At 34.1% G+C, this 25194-nt stretch overlaps 1 protein-coding gene across 1 annotated transcript in view; it reads left to right on the top strand.

The window, feature by feature from the left end:
* dysf (neuronal PAS domain protein dysfusion) overlaps nt 1-14411 on the top strand; it is a 163595-nt gene extending 149184 nt beyond the window's left edge. The window contains exons 8-12 of the mRNA XM_075290300.1: nt 3864-4048; nt 4349-4455; nt 9342-9495; nt 12299-13680; nt 13756-14411. Coding sequence (XP_075146415.1) covers nt 3864-4048; nt 4349-4455; nt 9342-9495; nt 12299-13680; nt 13756-13793 — 1866 coding nt within the window. The 3' untranslated portion in view covers nt 13794-14411. The remainder of the gene's footprint in view (nt 1-3863; nt 4049-4348; nt 4456-9341; nt 9496-12298; nt 13681-13755) is intronic.
* The last annotated feature ends 10783 nt before the right edge of the window (nt 14412-25194 follow it).

Raw genomic sequence — 25194 nt, 5'->3', positions numbered from 1 at the left:
TTTACAAAATTTTTGTCCTAAATTTAGGGAAAAACATTTTGAATCAAAGATTATAAACTTTATTTTAATTAAAATTTCATTATTTTAAAGAAATTTGTCTTTATTTCCTAAATTTCGCATCCTAAAATTTAGGTTGCGTTATCTTTAATATCACGTAAATATTTTTTTCAGTGTAAAATTCAATAATTTGCAAACGATGTTCGTTTGTAAGACAGTGAAACAAAACACGAAACGTCCGCCAACTGTTTAAACCAGTGTTGCCAAAAATTGATTGATTGAGAACTGCAGTCAAAACAAAGTTTACTTGGATCCAAAGATTTTGACATTCCCTTTGGGATTTCGGTATTGATTCCGAGCCAATGATGTGGCTTCTTTAAAATAAAGAAATTTTTTAGTGTCATATCTGGCTTTATCTGGGACGCAAAATTTCAAAATTGGTGTCCTAAATATAATATAATAAAAAATTTGTTTGAAGCAAATATTTCAAACTTGTTATACCCTCCACTTTGTCATTCCGTTTGTAACTCATTGAAATATTGCTCTAAGACCCCAAAAAGTTTATATATTCTGGGTCGTGGTGAAATTCTGAGTCGATCTAAGCATGTCCGTCCGTTCATCTGTTGAAATCACGCTAACTTCCGAACGAAATAAGCTATCGATTTGAATCTTGGCACAAGTAGTTGTTATTGATGTAGGTCGGATGGTATTGCAAATGGGCCATAGCGGTTCACTTTTACGTATAGCCTCCATATAAACGGACCCCCCAGATTTGGCTTGCGGAGCCTCTAAGAGAAGCATATTTCATCCGATCTGGCTGAAATTTGGTACATGGTGTTAGTATATGGTCTCTGACAACCATGTCAAAAGTGGTCCATATCGGCCCATAATTATATATAGCCCCCATATAAACCGATCCTCAGATTTGGCTTGCGGATCCTCTTAAAAGACGCAAAATTCATCCGATCCGGTTGAAATTTGCTACGTGGTGGTAGTATATGGCCGCTAACAAAATTGGTTCATATCGGAGTATAGTTATATGTAGCCGATCCCAAATCATCCAAAAATTGGTCCATTTCAGTTCATAATCATGGTTGCCACTCGAGCCAAAAATAATCTACCAAAATTTTATTTCTATAGAAAATTTTGTCAAAATTTTTGTCCTATAGAAAATTTTCTCAAGCTTTTACTTCTATAGAAAATTTTGTCAAAATTTTATTTCTATAGAAAATTTTGTCAAAATTTTATTTCTATAGAATATATTTTCAAAATTTTATTTATATAGAAAATTTTGTAAAAATTTTATTTCTACAGAAAAGTTTGTCAAAATTTTATTTCCATAGAAAATTTTGTCGAAAGTTTATTCCTATAGAAAATTTTGTCAAAATTTTATTTCTATATAAAATTTTGTCAAAATTTTATTTCTATATAAAATTTTGTCAAAATTTTATTTCTATGCAAAATTTTGTCAAAATTTTATTTCTATACAAAATTTTGTCAAAATTTTGTTTCTATAGAAAATTTATGAAGTACGACCCCAAACAGCAAAAATCTGCCATTTGTGGCAGAATTCTATCAACTGTTGTAACCGTGTTCATAATTGTGTATAGAGTGTCAGAATATTTCAATTCTGACTCTCTAATTACGGCGCAAAAATTCATATCGGTTTGTAATTATTTGTCGACTTACCTATATAAATCGGATTTTTTTGTTTAATATATACCCCTATGGACTACCTTACAATTAAGAAGACGGTGTTAAGAAGTTTTAAGATTCCCTGCCATCGGCAAGTGTTACCGCAACCCAAGTAACCCAAGTTTCCACGCAATCTATGGTGGAGGGTACATATGGCCGTATATACTTGTTTTAATTGAAACTTAATTATTTTAAAGAAATTTTTCCTTAATATTTTGTAAAGTGCGCATCCTAAAATTTAGGTTGCGTAATCTTTAATATCATGTAAATATCTTTTCAGTGTGGGGAGCACCATACAAAAAAAAATAAAAATTTTAGACAAACGAAATTTCCTTACACAAAAAAAAATTCACGAAAATTTTTCCAATTAAAGTATTCTTTGAGTTTTAAAAAATATTCAATTAAAAATTTCATTGATTCAGCAAATTTTTAATTGAAACAAAAATCAATCACAAAAATCATATGTATAGTATCAATTAATATTTTAATTGGATCAACTATTTTGTTTTTGCCTTTCAATTAATTTTTAAATTGATACTATCATTTCTGTGAGTCTCTACACTCAAAAAAACTTTACTTGGATCCAAAGATTTTGACCTTCCTTTAAGGATTTTGGTATTGACTCCGTGCCAAAGATGCGACTTCTTTAAAATAAAGACATTTTTTAGCGACGTATCCTGCTTTAAATTTAGGACCAATAAAATTGAAAACAGATCTCATTCGTCAAATTTTCATTCTCTTTTCGCGGTTTATTAATAAAGGTACTTACGTACAAACAAATGTCAGTTTAAAAATCTAAATTATAATGGATACTTCAAAGTAAAAAAACGTTTTCTTAATTCCAAAAGAAAAAACTTTAAACTAAAGACGCTAAATCCTCAAAATAAGTCTTAGCCTATATTTGAAGCTTTTCTTTTTCTTAAATCTAAAGTTTCAATATTGCAGTTAAGTTAAGGACAATTTCTTGAAATCAAAAATGTGTGTTTACTTTAGCCTTAGTTCAAAGACATGCGACTTTAACGGAGGGACGCAAATTTACAAAATTTGTGTCCTAAATTTAATGAAAAAAATTTGAAGCAAAGATTATAAACTTTATTTTAATTAAAATTTTATTATTTTAAAGAAATTTGTCCTTAATATTTTGTAAATTTCGCATCCTAAAATTTAGGTTGCGACATCTTTAATATCACGTAAATATTTTTTTTTTTAGTGTATGTTCATCTAAATAACATAATTATTTATGACAAAAACCTTTTTTTTTGATAAAATTATTTCACTATAGGCTTATTTAGATTTAGAATTTCAATTGAAAAGAAGGAACTAGATACGGTCAAGTCTTTCATACCCTTCACCATGTATCACATGAAAAGATGTCTCCTTGCAACTTAATAACTTGTATCGAAGTTAGGGTCACAGATGATAGCTTAGCCTTAAGCTGCTTAAGATTGTTTTCTATACTGGAATATAATTAAAAGGAAATCGTTGTTGTGGTGTTTGTCCCAAGTTTCAATCGAATATCAATATCGAATTCGATGGAAAGTCTACATGATTCCAACAGTCGGTCAGAAGGACAGTTTTAGAACAGTGGGATACCTTTAAATAGCTCTCAAAAATTATGTAAAACATATACAAATATTAGAAACTATATTTCAAAATCAATAAATCACTATACCTTATCTTAACGTATAATCCCCTTTGAAGCAAAAGAAAAACAAGGAGACACTCTTAGGTCCCCTTCTAAAGAAAAACGTTGTTACAAATGTTTGTACTAAACTATAACAAAGCCTATTATAATATTTATTACCTACCTACCTACCTATCTGAATGTAATATAAATTTTAGTACATCGATATTACAAGAGAATTAGAATGTAATGACTCAGTTGGAGACATAAAGTTGTAAAAAATTTAAAATACAATCACTTTTTTTCTTGTAGCGGTAAAGAAAAACAAAATTATTTACATGGATAAAAAAATAAAATAAAATAAAAAAAATATCACACACACACATTGGCTTTTAATTTATCTCTGATATATTAGCAAAAACAATTCAATTGGACATATGAAGACAAAAAAAAAAAACAAAACAAACAAAAATATCTTATACTCACTCTCAAATTTAAATATATATAAAATTTTTTGTTTTCCTATTTTTTTGGGTTTCAATTCTAGGTTGTACTGGTTCAGGGTCATTATTTGTCATTTCTGCCACTTTGCAGCCGCAATGAACCCGTATTCTTGGCCACATGCACACCAATTGCCATGCCCGAGACCAGAGAGTGTGTGGTGCAGGGTGCCACCAATGTTTTTACCACGATACACTCCATGGATATGAAAATAGCGCACATTGACAAAAAGTAAGTTTGAACTAGATTCGATTTCATTTCAATATTTTTGCTGTTTTTTTCGCTTCTTTTTTTTTATTTTAACTTTTAACAGAGTCAACAGTTTTTACCTGTACTGCATGCCAACCATAGTTTTTTTTTCCATTGCTGCAAGCCTTGATTTTATAGCGTTTTGTTACATTTATATGCTGTAATTGAATTGGCTACTTTTGTTGGGGCGGCAGTGATGGTGGAACTATGTTGTGTATGAGCTCCTCCATTGAAGGTCAATTATTTATGACAGTTTTCGTTGTTGTGCTTTTGTAATTTCAGTGGCGAATTTCATTTAGGCTATTCCAGAGGAGATATACAAGGTTTATCCTGGTATGGCCTAATCCATTCGGATAATTTGCGAGAAGCCCAAAGCAAACATAGACTTAGTAAGTATTAAAATAATTAATTTAAATATGATCGTATGAATTTTGAAAACTTGCGAACAAGAAACTGATGTTATCGGGCGACTGACTGTGTATATTTAATAGAGACGATATGGCACAGGTTTATGAGTTTACTAGAGGACGTATACTAACAAGGGATGGAAAATACAATTTTTAAGAAAGTACATAAAAGGTATTTTTTTGAGCGAAAACGTACTTTTCACTAAATTTCAACAAAAATCCATTGGAAGATTATTGTCAAGAGCTCCTTTAGACTGAATTTTAAAGAAAATAAAATGTTGTTTGTCCTCAATTTTAAACACTTGTTCTTGCTTAGTTTCATATGCGCTTACAAATTTTCTGTAGATAAATGAAAATAAATTTTTGACAAAATTTTCTATAGATATAAAATTTTTATAGATATTGTCTAGAGAAATAAAATTTTGACAAAATTTTCTGTAGAAATAAAATTTTGACAAAATTTTCTGCAGAAATAAAATTTTGACAAAATTTTCTATAGAAATAAAATGTTCACAAAATTTTCTACAGAAATAAAATTTTCACAATATTTTCTACAGAAATAAAATTTTGACAATATTTTTTACCGAAATAAAATTTTGACAAAATTTTCTATAGAAATAAAATTTTAGCAAAATTTTTTACAGAAATAAAAAATACGAAATTTTTTTATAGTAAACAAAAAATAAAATAAGATTTTGACAATTTTTTTTTTCTGTTGAAATAAAATTTTGAGAAAACTTTCTGAAGAAACAAATTTTTGTAAAATATTTTGTCAAAACTAAATGGTGATACGGTCAAAATTTGGTCAAGGGCAAACGCGTGTAAATCGGTGAAATCGTTTATTTAAAAAATCAAATTAAATTTCTTTTTCAAGTTCAATTAGTATAAAATTCAGGAAAAATATTCAGTTAGGCTTTCGCTTTTCCAAATCCGAATTGCCGGGCCTCACGCTTGACACCTGCCATCAGATTTTGTACAGCCACCTTGTCCACCTTCTTCGCCGCAGAAAGCCAGTTTGCCTTAGCAGTTTTTTTTGTCTTCTTTAGCTTCCGCTTGACAATAGCCTAGTATTTCTCAATTGGGCGGAGCTCTGGCGTGTTGGGAGGGTTCTTGTCCTTGGGAACCACCTGCACGTTGTTGGCGGCGTACCACTCCATGGCCTTTTTACCGTAATGGCAAAATGCAAAATCCGGCCAAAACAGTACGGAACAACCGTGTTTCTTCAGGAAAGGCGGCAGACGTTTATTCAAACACTCTTTCACGTAAATTTATTGGCTGGCAGTCCCGGAAGCTATGAAAATGCTGCTTTTCAAGCCACAGGTACAGATGGCTTGCCAAACCAGATATTTCTTTGCGAACTTTGACAGTTTTATGTGCTTGAAAATAACTTAGCCCTTCCTTTTGCCATATAAAACTCCTGTCCCGGAAGCTGCTTGTAGTCGGCTTTGACGTAGGTTTCGTCGTCCATTACCACCATTGGCGTAGCTAGGGGGGTGCTGGGGGGGGCTATGCCCCCCCCAGAATAGTTCTTGCCCCCCCCAGAATAATCAAAGCTACAGTTGTTTTATATTTTAATTCAAGCTTTGCGATGTGTTTAATCCAATTAAGATTGTGGCAGAGAGAGTATGTTAAGCATATTTTTTAGTATTGATATTTACATTACAACTAAAAACACGTAATAAAAACACTAAAAGGAAACTTGAGACGCACATTTTCAAAAATAGTCAATTTATAACTACGTTGATTAAAATCATAAATCGTCACATGCCCAATTTACCATCTAAAATCGTCAAAATCACGAAAAATCCACAGAGTTGGTACCGCTGCTCTCGACAGTTGCTTCCTTGTATTCTGTTCTCAGAGAATTTTTAAAAACTAATCGAAGATAGACGTTTTATAATATTCAATTTATTTTTTGCCTTTTATTTAATTTTTTATTCTTAGTATTTTTTATACACGATGAATATGTTAAGTTTATGTTGTGCTTTATGAATTCTAGTCCTGTTTTAAAACACACATTTTAAATAAAATTTAAAATTCATATTTTTTGTTGTCTTGAATTAAAAATAAATTACAAACAATATTTTTCAAACACATACTTAAAGCAATGCTTTTATTTTTTGTTATATTAAATAATGGTAAGTTGCTATTTGATTATTTATAGCGGTGTCGTGGAACCGGCTCCCACACACAATAAAATATTTTTTGTCTTCAACCATGAAATTAATTGATCTAATTAATTATACCCTTTACCACTACTATGGTACAGGGTATAATAAGTTTGTGCATTTGTATATAACGCCAAGAAATAGTGGTTATAGACCCATCTTTTAGTATACCGATCGGGTAAGAATTAAAATCTGAGTCGATTTAGCGATGTCCGTCTGTCCGTCCGTCTGTATATGTAATTTTGTGCACAAAGTACAGCTCGCAATTTAAGTCCGATCGTCCTCAAATTTGGCATAGGGCCGTTTCTTGAGACAGAGACAATTGCTATTGGTTTTGGAAAAAATCGGTTCAGATTTAGATATAGCTGCCATATATAATTATCTACGATGTGGTCATAGTTAGCGTGTTTATCAACCGATTTTCTTGAAATACCGTACATCCAAATATTTAATGAATCTCGCAAATCTTCCAAAATATCACCCAAATCGGTTCAGATTTAGATATAGCTACCATATAGCCCAAAGTTTACTACCGATCTTCATGAAATTTTGCACAGAGGGTAGAATTGGCATTCTACCAATGCTTGGTACACTTGATTAAAATCGGTTCAAATTTAGATATAGCTCCCATATATATCTTTCGTCCGATTTGAACTTATATGGCCACAAAAGCCAGAGATTTGCCGTGATTTGCCGTGATTTGCTTCAAATTTTGCACAAGGGGTACGTTTAATAGTATCGTTAAGTGTGTCAAATTTTGTTAAAATCGGTTCAGACTTAGATATAGCTCCCATATATATCTCCCGTCCGATTTGCACTCATATGACCAGGGGGCCAAAGTTATACTCCCATTTACCTGAAATTTCGCATAGATAGCAGAATTATTATTCTAACTATACATGTCAAATTTAGTCAAAATCGGTTCAGATTGTATATAGCTCCCATATATACGTACTCCAGAGTTGGGGAAATATGGTCGACTGTTTCATATTTTAGACCCATTTTCAATGGGATTTTCCTCCAATTGACTGGATAGTTTCCACAGAGAATACAAATATGGCCAAAATTCTCACAGTTTACACAAAATTCTGTGATGATTTCCCCATATCTTAGCCATATCCTACACACTGCAATGCCAAAATTTCCATAGAACGGATGAGTTTTAAATAAGGGTCCAAGTCGCCCGACACATATCTTGGCGAGATCTAACCAATATCCTTGTAAAATCGCCACTGCTTAGTAGCAAAAATTGTAAATATTACTCTAATTGTCCTATATCTCGAATACATATGTATCGCCTGAAAAATCATAAATCTCTTTTGTACAATTGCATTAAAATTTCTCTCGCTTCATATTTCCCATATTTTTTACTAACATTGTGTATCATCCCAGGGCGTTAGCCGATTTAAATTTTAATTCTAGAGTTTTTGCAGAAGTACAAAAAATTGTTTCCATTAAAAGTATTTGTATCTGAAAATGCAAACCTTTATATAGCTCCCACCAAATTTTTAAGTAGTTAAGATGGTAACACAAATGTGTGTCTGGATAGTGGTGAAGGGTATAATATAGTCGGCTCCGCCCGACTTTAGACTTTACTTACTTGTTTTTAATTGAAATGTATTCAATCAAAAAAAATGATAGTATCAATCCAATTAAAGCCAATTAAAAAATTAATTGATACAACTAATTTTTGTGATTGAGTTTTTTTGTTTTTGATTGATTTTGCTGCCTTTAACACCGCAATAAAATTGAGGATGTATAGTTTTATCAATAGGGGTAATTTATCGCTTCGGAAATTTCGACAAAATTTTGAAGGATGTCTGGGGGGGCATGGCCCCCCCCAGAGAAAATTTCTAGCTCCGCCAATGATTACCACGCAGTCAAACTTCGTCAGCATCGTCGTGTACAGCCTCCGGGATCGCGCTTTGGCCGTCGTATTTTGTTTATCATCGCGATTTGGAGTCACTACCTTCTTGTAAGTCGATAGTCCGGCTCGTTTTTTGGCTAGATGCACGGTTGTAGACGATACACCCAGCTTATTTGCGGCATCTCGGAGAGAGAGGTTAGGGTTTCGCTTGAAACTACCGGCAACTCTCTTTGTCGTCTAAGCGGCTTCCGGTTTTCGATTTCCCCCCGATCCAGACTTCTTGGCTGTCAACAAACGTTCCCCAAACACTTTAATTACATTTGTAACGGTTGATTTGGCAACTTTTAGCGATTTTGCCAGCTTTGCGTGCGAGTAGCTCGGATTTTCGCGATGCGCGAGCAAAATTTTGATACGCTGCTCTTCTTGCTTGGACGGCATTTTGACAACTGAAGAGTGAATTCCAAAATCAAAATAGGAGCAACATTCTACACACACACACCTGATATCGGCTCAAAAATGTACACAAAAGGTACTAAATCATTCGCGGGGGTACTACGGTACTGACCAGAGTGAAAAAGTATTGAAACAGTACTATAGTACTGCATTTTCCATCCCTGCTGTATATACTTGTTTTTTTACTAATATAGTGTTTCGTTCTAGGACGTTAGCCGATTTAAATTTTAAGTCTAGATATTTTGCAGAAGTTGTCCAAATTGGTTCAATTTTAAATATATGTGTACGGGAATATAAACTTTTACACAGCACAAATTTGGAATGATTTGAGTTGGTATTAAAAAAATTTTTTATTTTCGTTACTTTCTATTTCTTTACAGTAACTCAGTCAGAACAAGATCGTTCATGCATTCTACTCGTACGCATGCAACGACGTCAGGGAGATTTCATTTGGGTCCATGTAGTGTTGCAGGTACGTGATGCTCAGGACACCAATCAACAACCAGTCATAGTATGCACGAATCAAGTGTTAAAGTAAGTACACTAAATTAAAAAAAAATCTCTTTAAAATTAAACTTAAAACTGCACACAGTGAAATATGTGATATATTTTCTACAATGAAATTTTATTACAATTTTAATTTCCACTAAATTTTATTTGTTTTTTGTTTTCCCAAATAAAATTTTGGTTGAGTTTTGGAATTGATTCAATTATTTTTAATATCGAAATAAAAATCCGTAACTTAATATTATAATTTAAAAAAAAAATAATTAATAAACTAAAATAATTGTTTAATCAATCCAAACATCAATTTCATTGATTAAAGAAAATTAATCGTGGACCGTAATATTTTATTTTCGAATTTCAACTAAAAATTGGACCAATAAATTTCGTAACTAAAGAAAAAATATTTTTTTAAATTTATAATTTTATAAATTTTTATAATTTTAATTTTTATCGAAATTCAATTTAGATAAAATCGATTGAAGGAATCTAAAATAATTAATACACCAAATTAAATGTTTAATCAAGCCAAACATCAATCTTCACAATTTTATTGAATCAAAAAAGTTAATCGAAGACCGTAATATTTTGTTTTCGTAATCAAATCGATTTCAATTAAAAATTAATAGGTTAGGTTAGGTTAGGTTAAAGTGGCAGCCCGATTAAGATTCAGACTCACTTAGACTATTCAGTCCATTGTGATACCACATTAACTAAAAGTACCTATTACATATGGGCACTTCTAGTTTTAACCGCTGAACCTTCTTGATTATTTTTCTTTGTTGAACCAACCAGATTGTTCCAAAAATATTAGCAGACTGCTTAAGTTAACGTTTTCCAGATACGCCAGTAATCTGAAGCTATATGCTCCTCAAAGTTGCTTGCGCTTTACACAAAATGCAGGACACTCACACAAGAGGTGTTTAATTGATTGTTTTTCCTCCGCATCATGACAGCTCATACAATAGTCATTATACTTCGCGCCAATAGTTTTTGCAAAATCGCCTATCAGGCAGCGACCCGTTATAGCAGATATCAGGAGTGATATCTGACGTCTCGAGAACATTAGCATATCTAGTGTGCGGTTTAAGTTGAAATGGGGCCATATTTGCTTGGTGTCGTTACAAACCTTGCAATTCTCCCATCGAACATTTGCCATCATAACAGCCTTCTCACGCAGCATGAGCTTGCAGGTAGCTAGGGGCATACCAACAAATTCTAGTTCCCCTGGAATATGTAAGGTAGTCCCTAGCCTTGCCAACTCATCCGCTTCGCAGTTCCCCGGTATGTTCCCATGGCCAGGCACCCATATTAGGTGAATATTGTACTGCTCAGCCATCTCATTGAGAGATTTGCGGCAGTCGATGGCCGTTTTCGAGTTGAGGAACACAGAATCCAAGGATTTTATTGCAGGTTGACTGTCTGAGTATATATTAATGCCCACATTTTTTGGAACATTACTTCTCAGCCAATTCGCCACCTCTCTTATTGCTAATATTTCAGCCTGAAAAACACTACAGTGATTAGGTAATCTTTTCGCTATTCGAAGTTCCAGATCATTAGAATATACTCCGAACCCCACTTGTCCATCCAATTTGGAGCCATCAGTGTAGAAATCTATATATTCTTTATTCCCCGGGGTCTGTGTGCACTACGCCTCACTGTTGGGGATTAGAGTCTCAAACTTTTTGTCGAAAAGTGGACTCGCCAAAGTGTAATCCACTACGTTAGGCACATCTGGCATTATTTTGAGGACAGAACTGTGACCGTTACCTTTTTCCGACCACAGCGATAGCTCGCGCAACCGCACAGCCGTTGTTGCAGCTGTTTGGCCAAAATGTCTAAAGGCAATAGATGCAGCATGACATTAAGGGAATTTGTTCCTGTCTTGCTGAATGCGCCTGAAATACACAAACACGCCATACGCTGAACTTTATCTAAACAAGTCGGTTTCTGAAGTGCCGGCCACCAGACTACAACACAATGTAGCATCATAGGTCTAACCACTGCCGTGTATAGCCAATGCACAATTTTTGGTTTTAGTCCCCACTTTTTTCCTATTGCCTTTTTGCACGAGTACAAAGCTACAGTTGCCTTTCTCGCCCTTTCTTCAATATTAAGCTTAAAGTTCAGCTTCCTGTCCAAAATAACGCCAAGGTATTTTGCACAATCACCAAAGGGAATTTCAATACCCCCTAAGGAAATAGGCCTAACCGTGGGAGTTTTGCGATCTTTGCAGTACATGACTAATTCTGTCTTTGAAGGATTTACCCCAAGACCATTGTCTTTCGCCCATTTCTCAGTCATCCGGGGGACCCTCTGAATAATATCTCTGATTGTGGATGGGAATTTTCCCCTGACTGCCATCATCTGCGTATGCCACCACTTTTATCCTTTCTTTTTCTAGAGTAACCAGAAGGCTATTTATAGCAACATTCCAAAGAAGAGAAAGAAAAATTAATAGGATCAATAAATTTCGCGATTAAAAAAAAAATATTTTCTAAAAATTATAATTTTATAATTTTAAGGAATCTAAGGAAGGAATCTAAAATAATTAATAAACAAAATTAAATGTTTAATCAATCCAAGCATCAATCGCACAATTTTATCGAAATTCAATTCCGCGATTAAATGAACCTCAATTAAAAATTAATTAGATATTTTTGTGAATGAAGAAAAAAAAAAATTTTCTTACTAACTACGACAATTATCAATTTGGAATACATTTTTTTATGTGTACTAGGTTTAATAAATTTCTACCATTCAAATGTCAAAAGCTAAAGCCACATTATAACCCAATATTTTCACTTTTTATTCTCCATCCCTGCCGCAGTGAACGTGAAGCTTCAGTCATGCTGTTAAATTCATGGCTCTATCACTACTACACAGTACAATCGAAAATTCAATTTGGTTTACCCTATGATGGTGGCACTCGAGTACCAGCCACAGCTCCAGCTCCTGGAAATCCAACCTCTGTATATTATCACCACCATCATATACACCATCATACACCCACCTCAGCATTTTCACCAACGTCGGTGGTGGGTTCACCCTATCCCAGTCTACATCATCCAACAAATCATCATCAATATCATCATCATATGCCACCCTATGGAACATTTCATGGATCCAATGGTGGAGAAGTTTTAAATGCAACAACAATGCTAAGGGCCAATGGTGAAGCTATGATGGATAACAGAAATCCGGTTACAGATGAAACGATTACGGGGATTAATCATCACAATGGTATTGTATTGGAACCCGTAGACTATAGTCAGCTGGGTGGTATAGCCCATCAATCTATATCACCAGCCCGCTCTCCATCATCACCGAAAACAAATGGAGCAGATTTACGTTGTGAAAGTGCAAATAGTTCCATTTCCAGTCAGGTATCTGCGGCCACCAGTTATACCTTGTCGTGTACCAGTCATAGTCGTGTAACACCTCCTCCAACCAAGCGAAGAGCTTTGGGAAAATTGGAGCCCATCTATGTACCGGATAACTCTCAAGAGGGTACTCATTATGAAATTTGTGAATTGGATCCAGTGTATCATCGTACCTCCGAATCGTCGGCACATTCTTCAGTGATATTTGCCACTGTGGTGCCCACAAGACCTAGGCTATTGAATAAATTATTACCACCAGATCCTGCAGATTTTATGGATCAATGGAATCCCAGTCCTCCTTGGTCGGAAAGTGCACAAAAATTGGATAATTCATCATCGTCACAACAAGAATTAAGTCCCTGCATAACAACAACACCACCAACACCCACAAGTGCTCCACCATCAGTAGGCCCTGGAGGCGGTAGTGGCTGTACCAGTAGTATGGGTACCTTAGGATCGGCGTTCTCTTTTGAATGGATGCCTGATCAATTGGTGCCTGTGGTCGATTCATGTGTAACCTGTCTAAATTCCGAAGGCTTGCCCATGGTGATGGGTCATGCGAATCACCATTCCCATCATCATACACATCCAGCACATTCACACCATGCACACCCGCATCACCATCATCCGCATCACCACCACCCACATTGCCCACCACCTCCGTGGCCAACACATATGATCAATACGGATCATTACAATCATTTGATGACAACACAGGGTCAACATCGCATTCTAAGTCTTCCGGAATCTAGCCACCATGAGACACATCAACAGATTGATACAGGCGTTTTAAAATGTGAACGCTCCGAGGAGTTGGTTAAGGCAAATGGTGAGTTTAGTTGTTTTTTTCTCGAAAATTAGATTGTGGGGGATCTCTTTCTAATTCTACCTACTTTACTTACAGATTCTGAAAATCTTCATCCCAAACATGAAACTCACTAGAATTGAATTTCTCTGGGATGTACTATTAAGCGGTGACAGTAAAGTCATTGGAATGCTGAACCGTTTCATATATCCCCGTTTTTTCATTCTCAAAACTAAATCTAAGATTTAGTTCGCTTCCAAGTAAACAATTAGAAATTGTAATTTATTTTCATTAAAACTATATTTAAATTTATATTATCATAATATACTTTTCATAGTTTCTAAATTAGCTTTTAAATGGAAAAATAGTGCAATTTTTTCTTAAGGTATTAACATTTGTAAAAGTGCCTAACTTTAGAGCACTGCACAAGTACTAAAATTAACATAAAAAACAAATCCATTTCAGATAAGACACCAACAGCCAAGAGTACAATATTCGATATACGATAATTGTTTTAGTCTAAAACTCAAATCATTTAGTTGTAAATTTTTAATGTCCAACACTGGCGCCTTAAAATCTGGAGGTACTTGGTACACCAGATTCGAATATGTAAGATATGTAGGTATTTCTCTTTTTCGTTTCTATTTCTTAGGTTTTAATTTAAATTTTTTGTATATATATTTTTTGTAGTTAAGTACTTTTTACCATATGAAAATGCAATAAAATTTAAAATTTTTTATTTATAATGAAAAAAATTGTTTCGTTATCATTTATGGGAGGATGGGTGAAAAAAGGATTGGTGAGTATAAAATTTTGCATCAAAAATTTCTTTTTTTTTCAAACTAAATTTGAATTATCCTAAATATCATTTTATCTTGATTTCATCGACAGTTCATGGGGAGTAACCACGGTTGCCACTCGTACCAAAAATAATCTACCAAAATTTGAAGAAAATTCTACCAAAAATCTACTAAATTAAAAAAAAAACTCTTTTTTTATCAAAATTTTATTGTTCTAAGATAGGAAATTTGACACAATTTTATTTCTCCACAAAATTTTGTAAAAATTTTATTTCTCTAGAAAATTTTAGCAAAATGTTATTTCTCCACAAAATTTTGTAAAAAATTTATTTCTCTAGAAAATTTTGATCAAAATTTATTTCTATGGAAAATTTTGACAAAATTTTATTTCTATAGAAAATTTTGAGTAATTTTATTTCTATAGAAAATTTTGACAAAATTTTATTTCTATAGAAATGTTTGCCAAAATTTTATTTCTATAGATTTTTTTTTTTCAAAATTTTATTTCTATAGAAAATTTTGTCCAAAATTTTATTTCTATAGAAAACTTTTGCCAAATTTTTATTTCCATAGAACATTTTGTCAAAACTTTATTTCTCTAGAAAATTTTGCTCAAAATTTTATTTCTATAGAAAATTTTGCCCAAAATTTTATTTTTATAGAAAACTTTGCCAAAAATAAAAAAATTCATTTTTATAGAAAATTTTGCCAAGATTTTATTTCTATAGAAAATTTTGTCAAAATTTTATATCTATAGAAATGTTTGCCAAAATTTTATTTCTATAGAAATTTTTGCCAAAATGTTATTCCTATAAAAAAAATTGTAAAAAATTTATTTCTATAGAAAATTTTATTTTTTGTAGAATATTTTCTAAAAGGTTTATTTTTATAGAAAATTTTGCCAAAATTGTAGAAAATTTTGGTCATAATTTATTTCTATGGAAAATTTTGACAAAATTTTATTTCTATAGAAAATTTTGAGAAAATTTTATTTCTAAAGAAAATATTGACAAAATTTTATTTCTGTAGAAATTTTTGCCAAAATTTGTCAAAATTTTATTTAAATAATTTTTTTTTTTCAAAATTTTATTTCTATAGAAAATTTTGTCCAAAATTTTATTTCTATAGAAAATTTTGCCAAAATTTTATTTCCATAGAACATTTTGTCAAAACTTTATTTCTCTAGAAAATTTTGCTCAAAATTTTATTTCTATAGAAAATTTTGCCCAAAATTTTATTTTTATAAAAAATTTTGCCAAAAATAAAAAATTTTATTTTTATAGAAAATTTTGTCAAAATTTTATATCTATAGAAATGTTTGCCAAAATTTTATTTCTATAGAAATTTTGCCAAAATGTTATTCCTATAAAAAAAATTGTAAAAAATTTATTTCTATAGAAAATTTTATTTTTTGTAGAATATTTTCTAAAAGGTTTATTTTTATAGAAAATTTTGCCAAAATTGTAGAAAATTTTGGTCAAAATTTATTTCTATGGAAAATTTTGACAAAATTTTATTTCTATAGAAAATTTTGAGAAAATTTTATTTCTAAAGAAAATATTGACAAAATTTTATTTCTGTAGAAATTTTTGCCAAAATTTTGTCAAAATTTTATTTAAATAAATTTTTTTTTTCAAAATTTTATTTCTATAGAAAATTTTGTCCAAAATTTTATTTCTATAGAAAATTTTGCCAAAATTTTATTTCCATAGAACATTTTGTCAAAATTTTATTTCTCTAGAAAATTTTGCTCAAAATTTTATTTCTATAGAAAATTTTGCCCAAAATTTTATTTTTATAAAAAATTTTGCCAAAAATAAAAAATTTTATTTTTGTAGAAAATTTTGTCAAAATTTTATATCTATAGAAATGTTTGCCAAAATTTTATTTCTATAGAAATTTTTGCCAAAATGTTATTCCTATAAAAAAAATTTATAAAAAATTTATTTCTATAGAAAATTTAGCTAAAATTTTATTTTTTGTAGAATATTTTCTAAAAGTTTTATTTTTATAGAAAATTTTGCCAAAATTGTAGAAATATAAAAAAACATTGTAAAAATTTAATTTCTATAGAAATCTTTCTCAAAATTTTATTTCTATACAAAATTGAAGTATCTCTTAGTTGAAGAGGAAAACCTACCAAAACATTAGAATTCTACCAATTTACCAAACAGTAAAAAATCTATCTATTTTGGCAGAATTTTATGAACTGTGGCAACTGTGCGAGTAGCACGATCAGAGAGAACAAAAACACAAGAGAACGAAAAGCGCTCTTCCACAAAAACAACAAATGTATAGATGTCGCACAATGCCTGCAGCTTTGGTATTACCGACGTTACGGTCGAAGCGCTGTTTTGATAAATTCTTTATAAAAGCCAGTTATTTATTTATTTATTTATAGTTGATACTAAATTTATAGTAAATATAATATTAGTGTAAAGATATAAAAAGCATTGACAACTGAGGCCATCAGCTAAAAAAAAAGCCAGTTATAATTACAAATTGTCTGCCAAAAAAATTTAATAGAATGAAAAGATTAATATAAAAGAACATTTGTTTTTACAAAGTGGGTTCTAAATCCTATTTTCCTTACGTTTCGTAAAGCCGGCAGAGAACTGAACTGGGCAACGCCGACGCAAACTGTATCACGAGAAGCGCCGACTGCAACCTACTGACTCAGTTTCGCTTCACCGTTTCGTCCTCTTGTCTTTTTATTCTCTCGGACACGATATATCTACTATAGATTGCATACTTTTAGGCAATAGATGTGTGCGCTTGAAAACATTATGATATGCCAAGGATCACAAATATATTTTTACTTATTTGTCAAGCAAGCGATCACATCCGAATTCTTAACAGGATTTGGGATCGAAATGTATTGTAGTATAAAAGGCTTTAATTAAAAGGTTTCACAACGTGTCAAAAAGGTGGCGCGAAAATATAAAACGTATGGCATTTGTTATTGTTGTTTTTGATCTCAGCTTAAAGCCATGCATTGACTAAACTGCAAGTGTAGCTTAACCAAAAGAGGACAAGTATGCTTGTGAAATTTATTTCGGCAAAGCCCTATAGACTGCAAGATGGTTGGATGTACAGCTGTTTCGGAATTACCACATTCCTCATCAGCATCCTCTACTTGCAGCAAAACTATCAACCAATTATCAGAATAAATTCGGGTAATTCACTCAACCCAAAGTGAATTACACTTGAACCTTCCGAAAAATGGTTTGTAATCGGCTACTACCCAAACAAATTTTGCAAGCATATCTTTTTTCCTTTGTCAAACTCAAATCATCGATTTGAATATAGTTGACTGGGTTTGTTTTTGAGCGTGCTTCCTCTATCTTCATTCGTTTTGTTTGTTATTGTTGGCTTCTCTTCAATCGTTATTGTTGTTTTTGATCTCAGCTTAAAGCCATGCATTGACTAAACTACAAGTGTAGCTTAACCAAAAGAGGAAAAGTACACAAAAGCATCATCGCTTGTCAAGCAAGCGATTAGATCCCTATTCTTAACACGATTTGGGATCGAAATGAATTGTAGTATAAAAGGAATTAATTAAAATGTGCCACAACTTGTCAAAAAGGTGGCGCGAAAATATCATCGCTTAAAAACGTAAAGGGTGATACGGTCAAAATTTGGTCAATATAAACTTGGCGTATTTCTTTCAATTTTGCATTTAAAAAACCTGAACACCCCTCATTTTGAAAGTGTGTGTGTGTAGAATGTTGATCCTATTTTCATTTTGGAATTCACTCTTCAGTTGTCAAAATGCCGTCCAAGCAAGAAAAGCAGCGTATCAAAATTTTGCTCGCGCATCGCGAAAATCCGAGCTACTCGCACGCAAAGCTGGCAAATCGCTAAAAGTTGCCAAATCAACCGTTACAAATGTAATTAAAGTGTTTGGGGAACGCTTGTCGACAGCCACGAAGTCTGGATCGGGGGGAAATCGAAAACCGGAAGCCGCTGAGACGACAAAGAGAGTTGCCGGTAGTTTCAAGCGAAACCCTAACCTCTCTCTCCGAGATGCCGCAAATAAGCTGGGTGTATCGTCTACAACCGTGCATCGAACCAAAAAACGAGCCGGACTATCGACTTACAAGAAGGTAGTGACTCCAAATCGCGATGATAAACAAAATACGACGGCCAAAGCGCGATCCCGGAGGCTGTACACGACGATGCTGACGAAGTTTGACTGCGTGGTAATGGACGACGAAACCTACGTCAAAGCCGACTACGAGCAGCTTCCGGGACAGGAGTTTTATACGGCAAAAGGAAGGGGAAAGGTAGCAGATATTTTCAAGCACATAAAACTGTCAAAGTTCGCAAAGAAATATCTGGTTTGGCAAGCCATCTGTACCTGTGGCTTGAAAAGCAGCAATTTCATAGCTTCCGGGACTGTCAACCAAGAAATTTACGTGAAAGAGTGTTTGAATAAACGTCTGCTGCCTTTCCTGAAGAAACACGGTTGTTCCGTACTGTTTTGGCCGGATTTGACATCTTGCCATTGCGGTAAAAAGGCCATGGAGTGGTACGCCGCCAACAACGTGCAGGTGGTTCCCAAGGACAAGAACCCTCCCAACACGCCAGAGCTCCGCTCAATTGAGAAATACTGGGCTATTGTCAAGCGGAACCTAAAGAAGACCAAAAAAACTGCTAAGGACGAGCAGCAGTTCAAGGCAAACTGGCTTTCTGCGGCGAAGAAGGTGGACAAGGTGGCTGTACAAAATCTGATGGCAGGTGTCAAGCGTGAGGCCCGGCAATTCGGATTTGGAAAAGCGAAAGCCTAACTGAATATTTTTCCTGAATTTTATACTAATTGAACTTGAAAAAGAAATTTAATTTTATTTTTTAAATAAACGATTTCACCGATTTACACGCTTTTTCCCTTGACCAAATTTTGACTGTATCACCCTTTAACACCACGTACCAAGTTTCAACCGAATCGGATGAATTTTGCTCTTCCAAGAAGCTACAGAGTTCAAATCTGTTGATCGATTTCAAGTCGATAGCTTGTTTCGTTCGGAAGTTAGCGTGATTTCAACAGACGGACGGACGGACATGCTTAGATCGACTCAGAATTTCACCACGACCCAGAATATGGGGTTTATGGGGTCTTAGACCAATATTTCGATGTGTTACAAACGGAATGACAAAGTTAATATACCCTCATCCTTTAGTTGAGGGTATAAAAATTATATAGTTACCCCGGTATTGCCTCAACATCGAAGTAAAAGCCGAGTATCCATGGAAAGAAGGAACCAGTTAGGTGTGGCTTACTATGAGCTGCTGCCACCGAGCGAAACGATCGCAGGAGATTTTGTAGCACGTTAATGGTCACTCCGTAAAAATATTATTTGGAAACACTCAAAACGGAAGTCGTACACCACCCGCCGTAAAGCCCAGATATTGTTCCTTCAGATTACCACATGTTCCGATCGATGACGTAATATGAAGCGCCGTTTGAACTCGGCTTTAATGAGAGAGTCCCTTGTCAAAAAGTTTAACATAGAATTGGGCAGCACTCATTTATACACTGAAAAAAAGGCATGTTCGGTTCCAAAGTTTTTGTCTTTGCTTTAACAATTTTGGTATTGATTCCGAGCCAAAGAAGCGGAGAATACAAGTAAGGCTACATTTAAGACACAATTATCTTTTAAATTTGGGTTTTGTGTACTTCTTCTAGGAGGGAAATTTTAGTTTTTCGCATTTTCAGCCTTTTTTCTTCATATGCTATCAGAGTCCTTTAAAAACGAGTTAACGACAACGTTATTTTCCAAATTAAGACTCGACTTCCAGTAGAAATTATGCTATGTTTCAAGTAAAAAACGTCTTTAAAATAAAATTTTGAAAAACATGTCCTATATTTGAACGTTTTTTTGCTTTATAGTCAAGATGCAAAAAGACAACAAATTTAAAGACGATTTCATTAAATTTAAAGAATTTTTTGTCAATTATTAAAGTCAAGTTGACTTTAGCCCAAAAAATTTTTCTTTATTGTTATGATACCCATTTTTAAGTCAAATCACTTAATTATAAGGATAGCACGACTTCATTGAGATGTTTATCGACTTTTGGATAAGAAAAAAAACTTTATATTAGAGAAAGCGTCTTCTATGTTAAGCAAAATTTGCATTCGTACATGAAATCTTTGACCTCACGACAATATCTTTTTCAGTGTAAGAGAGAAGTTCACTAATTATGATGTCACAATGGACTGAATAGTTTAAGTGAGCCTAAAATGTCGGGCTGCTGCTATACCCAACCGAATCTATGAGGAATTCAATTAAAATATTTGGGAAATCAGATAAAAATTATGACCTCTAGATTATAATAGAGAGCCATATGGCTGTCAGATTATCATAGAATTTCTCCTCAAGAATAATGTGCGTACTTTATATGACAAAAAAATTGATATTTTAATATGATATGTTCGAAATTTGCGAAATTATAGACCAACGTATGGAGGAGAATTAAAAATGTATACTTTACAAATCTTCGTGAATCACAATATAATAGCCACATATTTATTTGGTGATCATATTATGACAGACACTGGAATGTGGAACGCCGTTCGGACTCGGCTATAAAAAGGAGGTCCCTTGTCATTGAGCTTAACATGGAATCGGGCAGCACTCAGTTATAAGAGAGAAGTTCACCACTGTGGTATCACAATGGACTGAATTAGAGGTGTGCGCGTGACACGAAATTATCGTGACACGCGTGATTCACGCGTGAATCACGTGAGTCGTGAATAAAATCTGAAGCAACTCTCGTGAATGTGCGTGAATGGGACTAAAACAAATATGTCGTGCGTGAGTGTGCGTGAGTAATAAAATCGGTTCGTGAATGTGCGTGAATAAAATTTCTGCGAAATCACGCTCACGAAAAAAAATCAAGATTTAATTCTTACTCGTATGTTAACTGAAATTGATTTAGTTGTCGAACTATATTTTATTTATGAATTTGATTATCCTTGCTCATTCCCGATGGGAAAATGTCATGAGTCTCGTGAATTTGTCGTGGATCACGTGAATTGTCGTGAATCGTGCGTGAGCCACGAAGTCTGGATCGGGGGGAAATCGAAAACCGGAAGCCGCTGAGACGACAAAGAGAGTTGCCGGTAGTTTCAAGCGAAACCCTAACCTCTCTCTCCGAGATGCCGCAAATAAGCTGGGTGTATCGTCTACAACCGTGCATCGAACCAAAAAACGAGCCGGACTATCGACTTACAAGAAGGTAGTGACTCCAAATCGCGATGATAAACAAAATACGACGGCCAAAGCGCGATCCCGGAGGCTGTACACGACGATGCTGACGAAGTTTGACTGCGTGGTAATGGACGACGAAACCTACGTCAAAGCCGACTACGAGCAGCTTCCGGGACAGGAGTTTTATACGGCAAAAGGAAGGGGAAAGGTAGCAGATATTTTCAAGCACATAAAACTGTCAAAGTTCGCAAAGAAATATCTGGTTTGGCAAGCCATCTGTACCTGTGGCTTGAAAAGCAGCAATTTCATAGCTTCCGGGACTGTCAACCAAGAAATTTACGTGAAAGAGTGTTTGAATAAACGTCTGCTGCCTTTCCTGAAGAAACACGGATGTTCCGTACTGTTTTGGCCGGATTTGACATCTTGCCATTGCGGTAAAAAGGCCATGGAGTGGTACGCCGCCAACAACGTGCAGGTGGTTCCCAAGGACAAGAACCCTCCCAACACGCCAGAGCTCCGCTCAATTGAGAAATACTGGGCTATTGTCAAGCGGAACCTAAAGAAGACCAAAAAAACTGCTAAGGACGAGCAGCAGTTCAAGGCAAACTGGCTTTCTGCGGCGAAGAAGGTGGACAAGGTGGCTGTACAAAATCTGATGGCAGGTGTCAAGCGTGAGGCCCGGCAATTCGGATTTGGAAAAGCGAAAGCCTAACTGAATATTTTTCCTGAATTTTATACTAATTGAACTTGAAAAAGAAATTTAATTTTATTTTTTAAATAAACGATTTCACCGATTTACACGCTTTTTCCCTTGACCAAATTTTGACTGTATCACCCTTTAACACCACGTACCAAGTTTCAACCGAATCGGATGAATTTTGCTCTTCCAAGAAGCTACAGAGTTCAAATCTGTTGATCGATTTCAAGTCGATAGCTTGTTTCGTTCGGAAGTTAGCGTGATTTCAACAGACGGACGGACGGACATGCTTAGATCGACTCAGAATTTCACCACGACCCAGAATATGGGGTTTATGGGGTCTTAGACCAATATTTCGATGTGTTACAAACGGAATGACAAAGTTAATATACCCTCATCCTTTAGTTGAGGGTATAAAAATTATATAGTTACCCCGGTATTGCCTCAACATCGAAGTAAAAGCCGAGTATCCATGGAAAGAAGGAACCAGTTAGGTGTGGCTTACTATGAGCTGCTGCCACCGAGCGAAACGATCGCAGGAGATTTTGTAGCACGTTAATGGTCACTCCGTAAAAATATTATTTGGAAACACTCAAAACGGAAGTCGTACACCACCCGCCGTAAAGCCCAGATATTGTTCCTTCAGATTACCACATGTTCCGATCGATGACGTAATATGAAGCGCCGTTTGAACTCGGCTTTAATGAGAGAGTCCCTTGTCAAAAAGTTTAACATAGAATTGGGCAGCACTCATTTATACACTGAAAAAAAGGCATGTTCGGTTCCAAAGTTTTTGTCTTTGCTTTAACAATTTTGGTATTGATTCCGAGCCAAAGAAGCGGAGAATACAAGTAAGGCTACATTTAAGACACAATTCTCTTTTAAATTTGGGTTTTGTGTACTTCTTCTAGGAGGGAAATTTTAGTTTTTCGCATTTTCAGCCTTTTTTCTTCATATGCTATCAGAGTCCTTTAAAAACGAGTTAACGACAACGTTATTTTCCAAATTAAGACTCGACTTCCAGTAGAAATTATGCTATGTTTCAAGTAAAAAACGTCTTTAAAATAAAATTTTGAAAAACATGTCCTATATTTGAACGTTTTTTTGCTTTATAGTCAAGATGCAAAAAGACAACAAATTTAAAGACGATTTCATTAAATTTAAAGAATTTTTTGTCAATTATTAAAGTCAAGTTGACTTTAGCCCAAAAAATTTTTCTTTATTGTTATGATACCCATTTTTAAGTCAAATCACTTAATTATAAGGATAGCACGACTTCATTGAGATGTTTATCGACTTTTGGATAAGAAAAAAAACTTTATATTAGAGAAAGCGTCTTCTATGTTAAGCAAAATTTGCATTCGTACATGAAATCTTTGACCTCACGACAATATCTTTTTCAGTGTAAGAGAGAAGTTCACTAATTATGATGTCACAATGGACTGAATAGTTTAAGTGAGCCTAAAATGTCGGGCTGCTGCTATACCCAACCGAATCTATGAGGAATTCAATTAAAATATTTGGGAAATCAGATAAAAATTATGACCTCTAGATTATAATAGAGAGCCATATGGCTGTCAGATTATCATAGAATTTCTCCTCAAGAATAATGTGCGTACTTTATATGACAAAAAAATTGATATTTTAATATGATATGTTCGAAATTTGCGAAATTATAGACCAACGTATGGAGGAGAATTAAAAATGTATACTTTACAAATCTTCGTGAATCACAATATAATAGCCACATATTTATTTGGTGATCATATTATGACAGACACTGGAATGTGGAACGCCGTTCGGACTCGGCTATAAAAAGGAGGTCCCTTGTCATTGAGCTTAACATGGAATCGGGCAGCACTCAGTTATAAGAGAGAAGTTCACCACTGTGGTATCACAATGGACTGAATTAGAGGTGTGCGCGTGACACGAAATTATCGTGACACGCGTGATTCACGCGTGAATCACGTGAGTCGTGAATAAAATCTGAAGCAACTCTCGTGAATGTGCGTGAATGGGACTAAAACAAATATGTCGTGCGTGAGTGTGCGTGAGTAATAAAATCGGTTCGTGAATGTGCGTGAATAAAATTTCTGCGAAATCACGCTCACGAAAAAAAATCAAGATTTAATTCTTACTCGTATGTTAACTGAAATTGATTTAGTTGTCGAACTATATTTTATTTATGAATTTGATTATCCTTGCTCATTCCCGATGGGAAAATGTCATGAGTCTCGTGAATTTGTCGTGGATCACGTGAATTGTCGTGAATCGTGCGTGAGCGTGAATCTGTAAAAGTACTTCGTGCGTAAGCGTGCGTGATTACTGCTTTTCATTTCGTGAATGTGCGTGACTGGGAGTGGCTACGACACTTATCGTGCGTGAGCGTGCGTGAATAAAAATTTGACTTCGTGAATGTGCGTGAGTGTGAGTGAAATTTCTAGACTGAATGGTCTAAGTGAGCCTGATACATCGGGCTGCCACATAACCTAACCTAACCTAACCTATGACAGACATAAAATCTATCCTTTTCATGTTAACGCATGATAAGCTTTAGGACTTTACTTTAGCATTATTGATATAAAGAAGAGATATTTCCCATCCTTGAAAATATTCCAAGTGAAATGAAAATGTTTTAGTCCACGAAAAATGTAATTTTCCAGAAAGTGAGGAAAACGTGTAAGTACAACTGGCAAATATTCGTGTTAGAAATATTCAAATCACATATCAATGCTACCACTTGGATACTAGGTGCTGCTGCTGTATATCTCCCTCTTGCTCACCATGCAAATGCCAGGCAATGGGTAAAGGTAGCTCCCAAAACATATTT

This window comes from Haematobia irritans, chromosome 1, assembly GCF_050003625.1.
Source record: "Haematobia irritans isolate KBUSLIRL chromosome 1, ASM5000362v1, whole genome shotgun sequence".
Classification (NCBI taxonomy): Eukaryota; Metazoa; Arthropoda; class Insecta; order Diptera; family Muscidae; genus Haematobia; species Haematobia irritans.
This window is presented reverse-complemented; position numbering and strand designations above follow the sequence as displayed.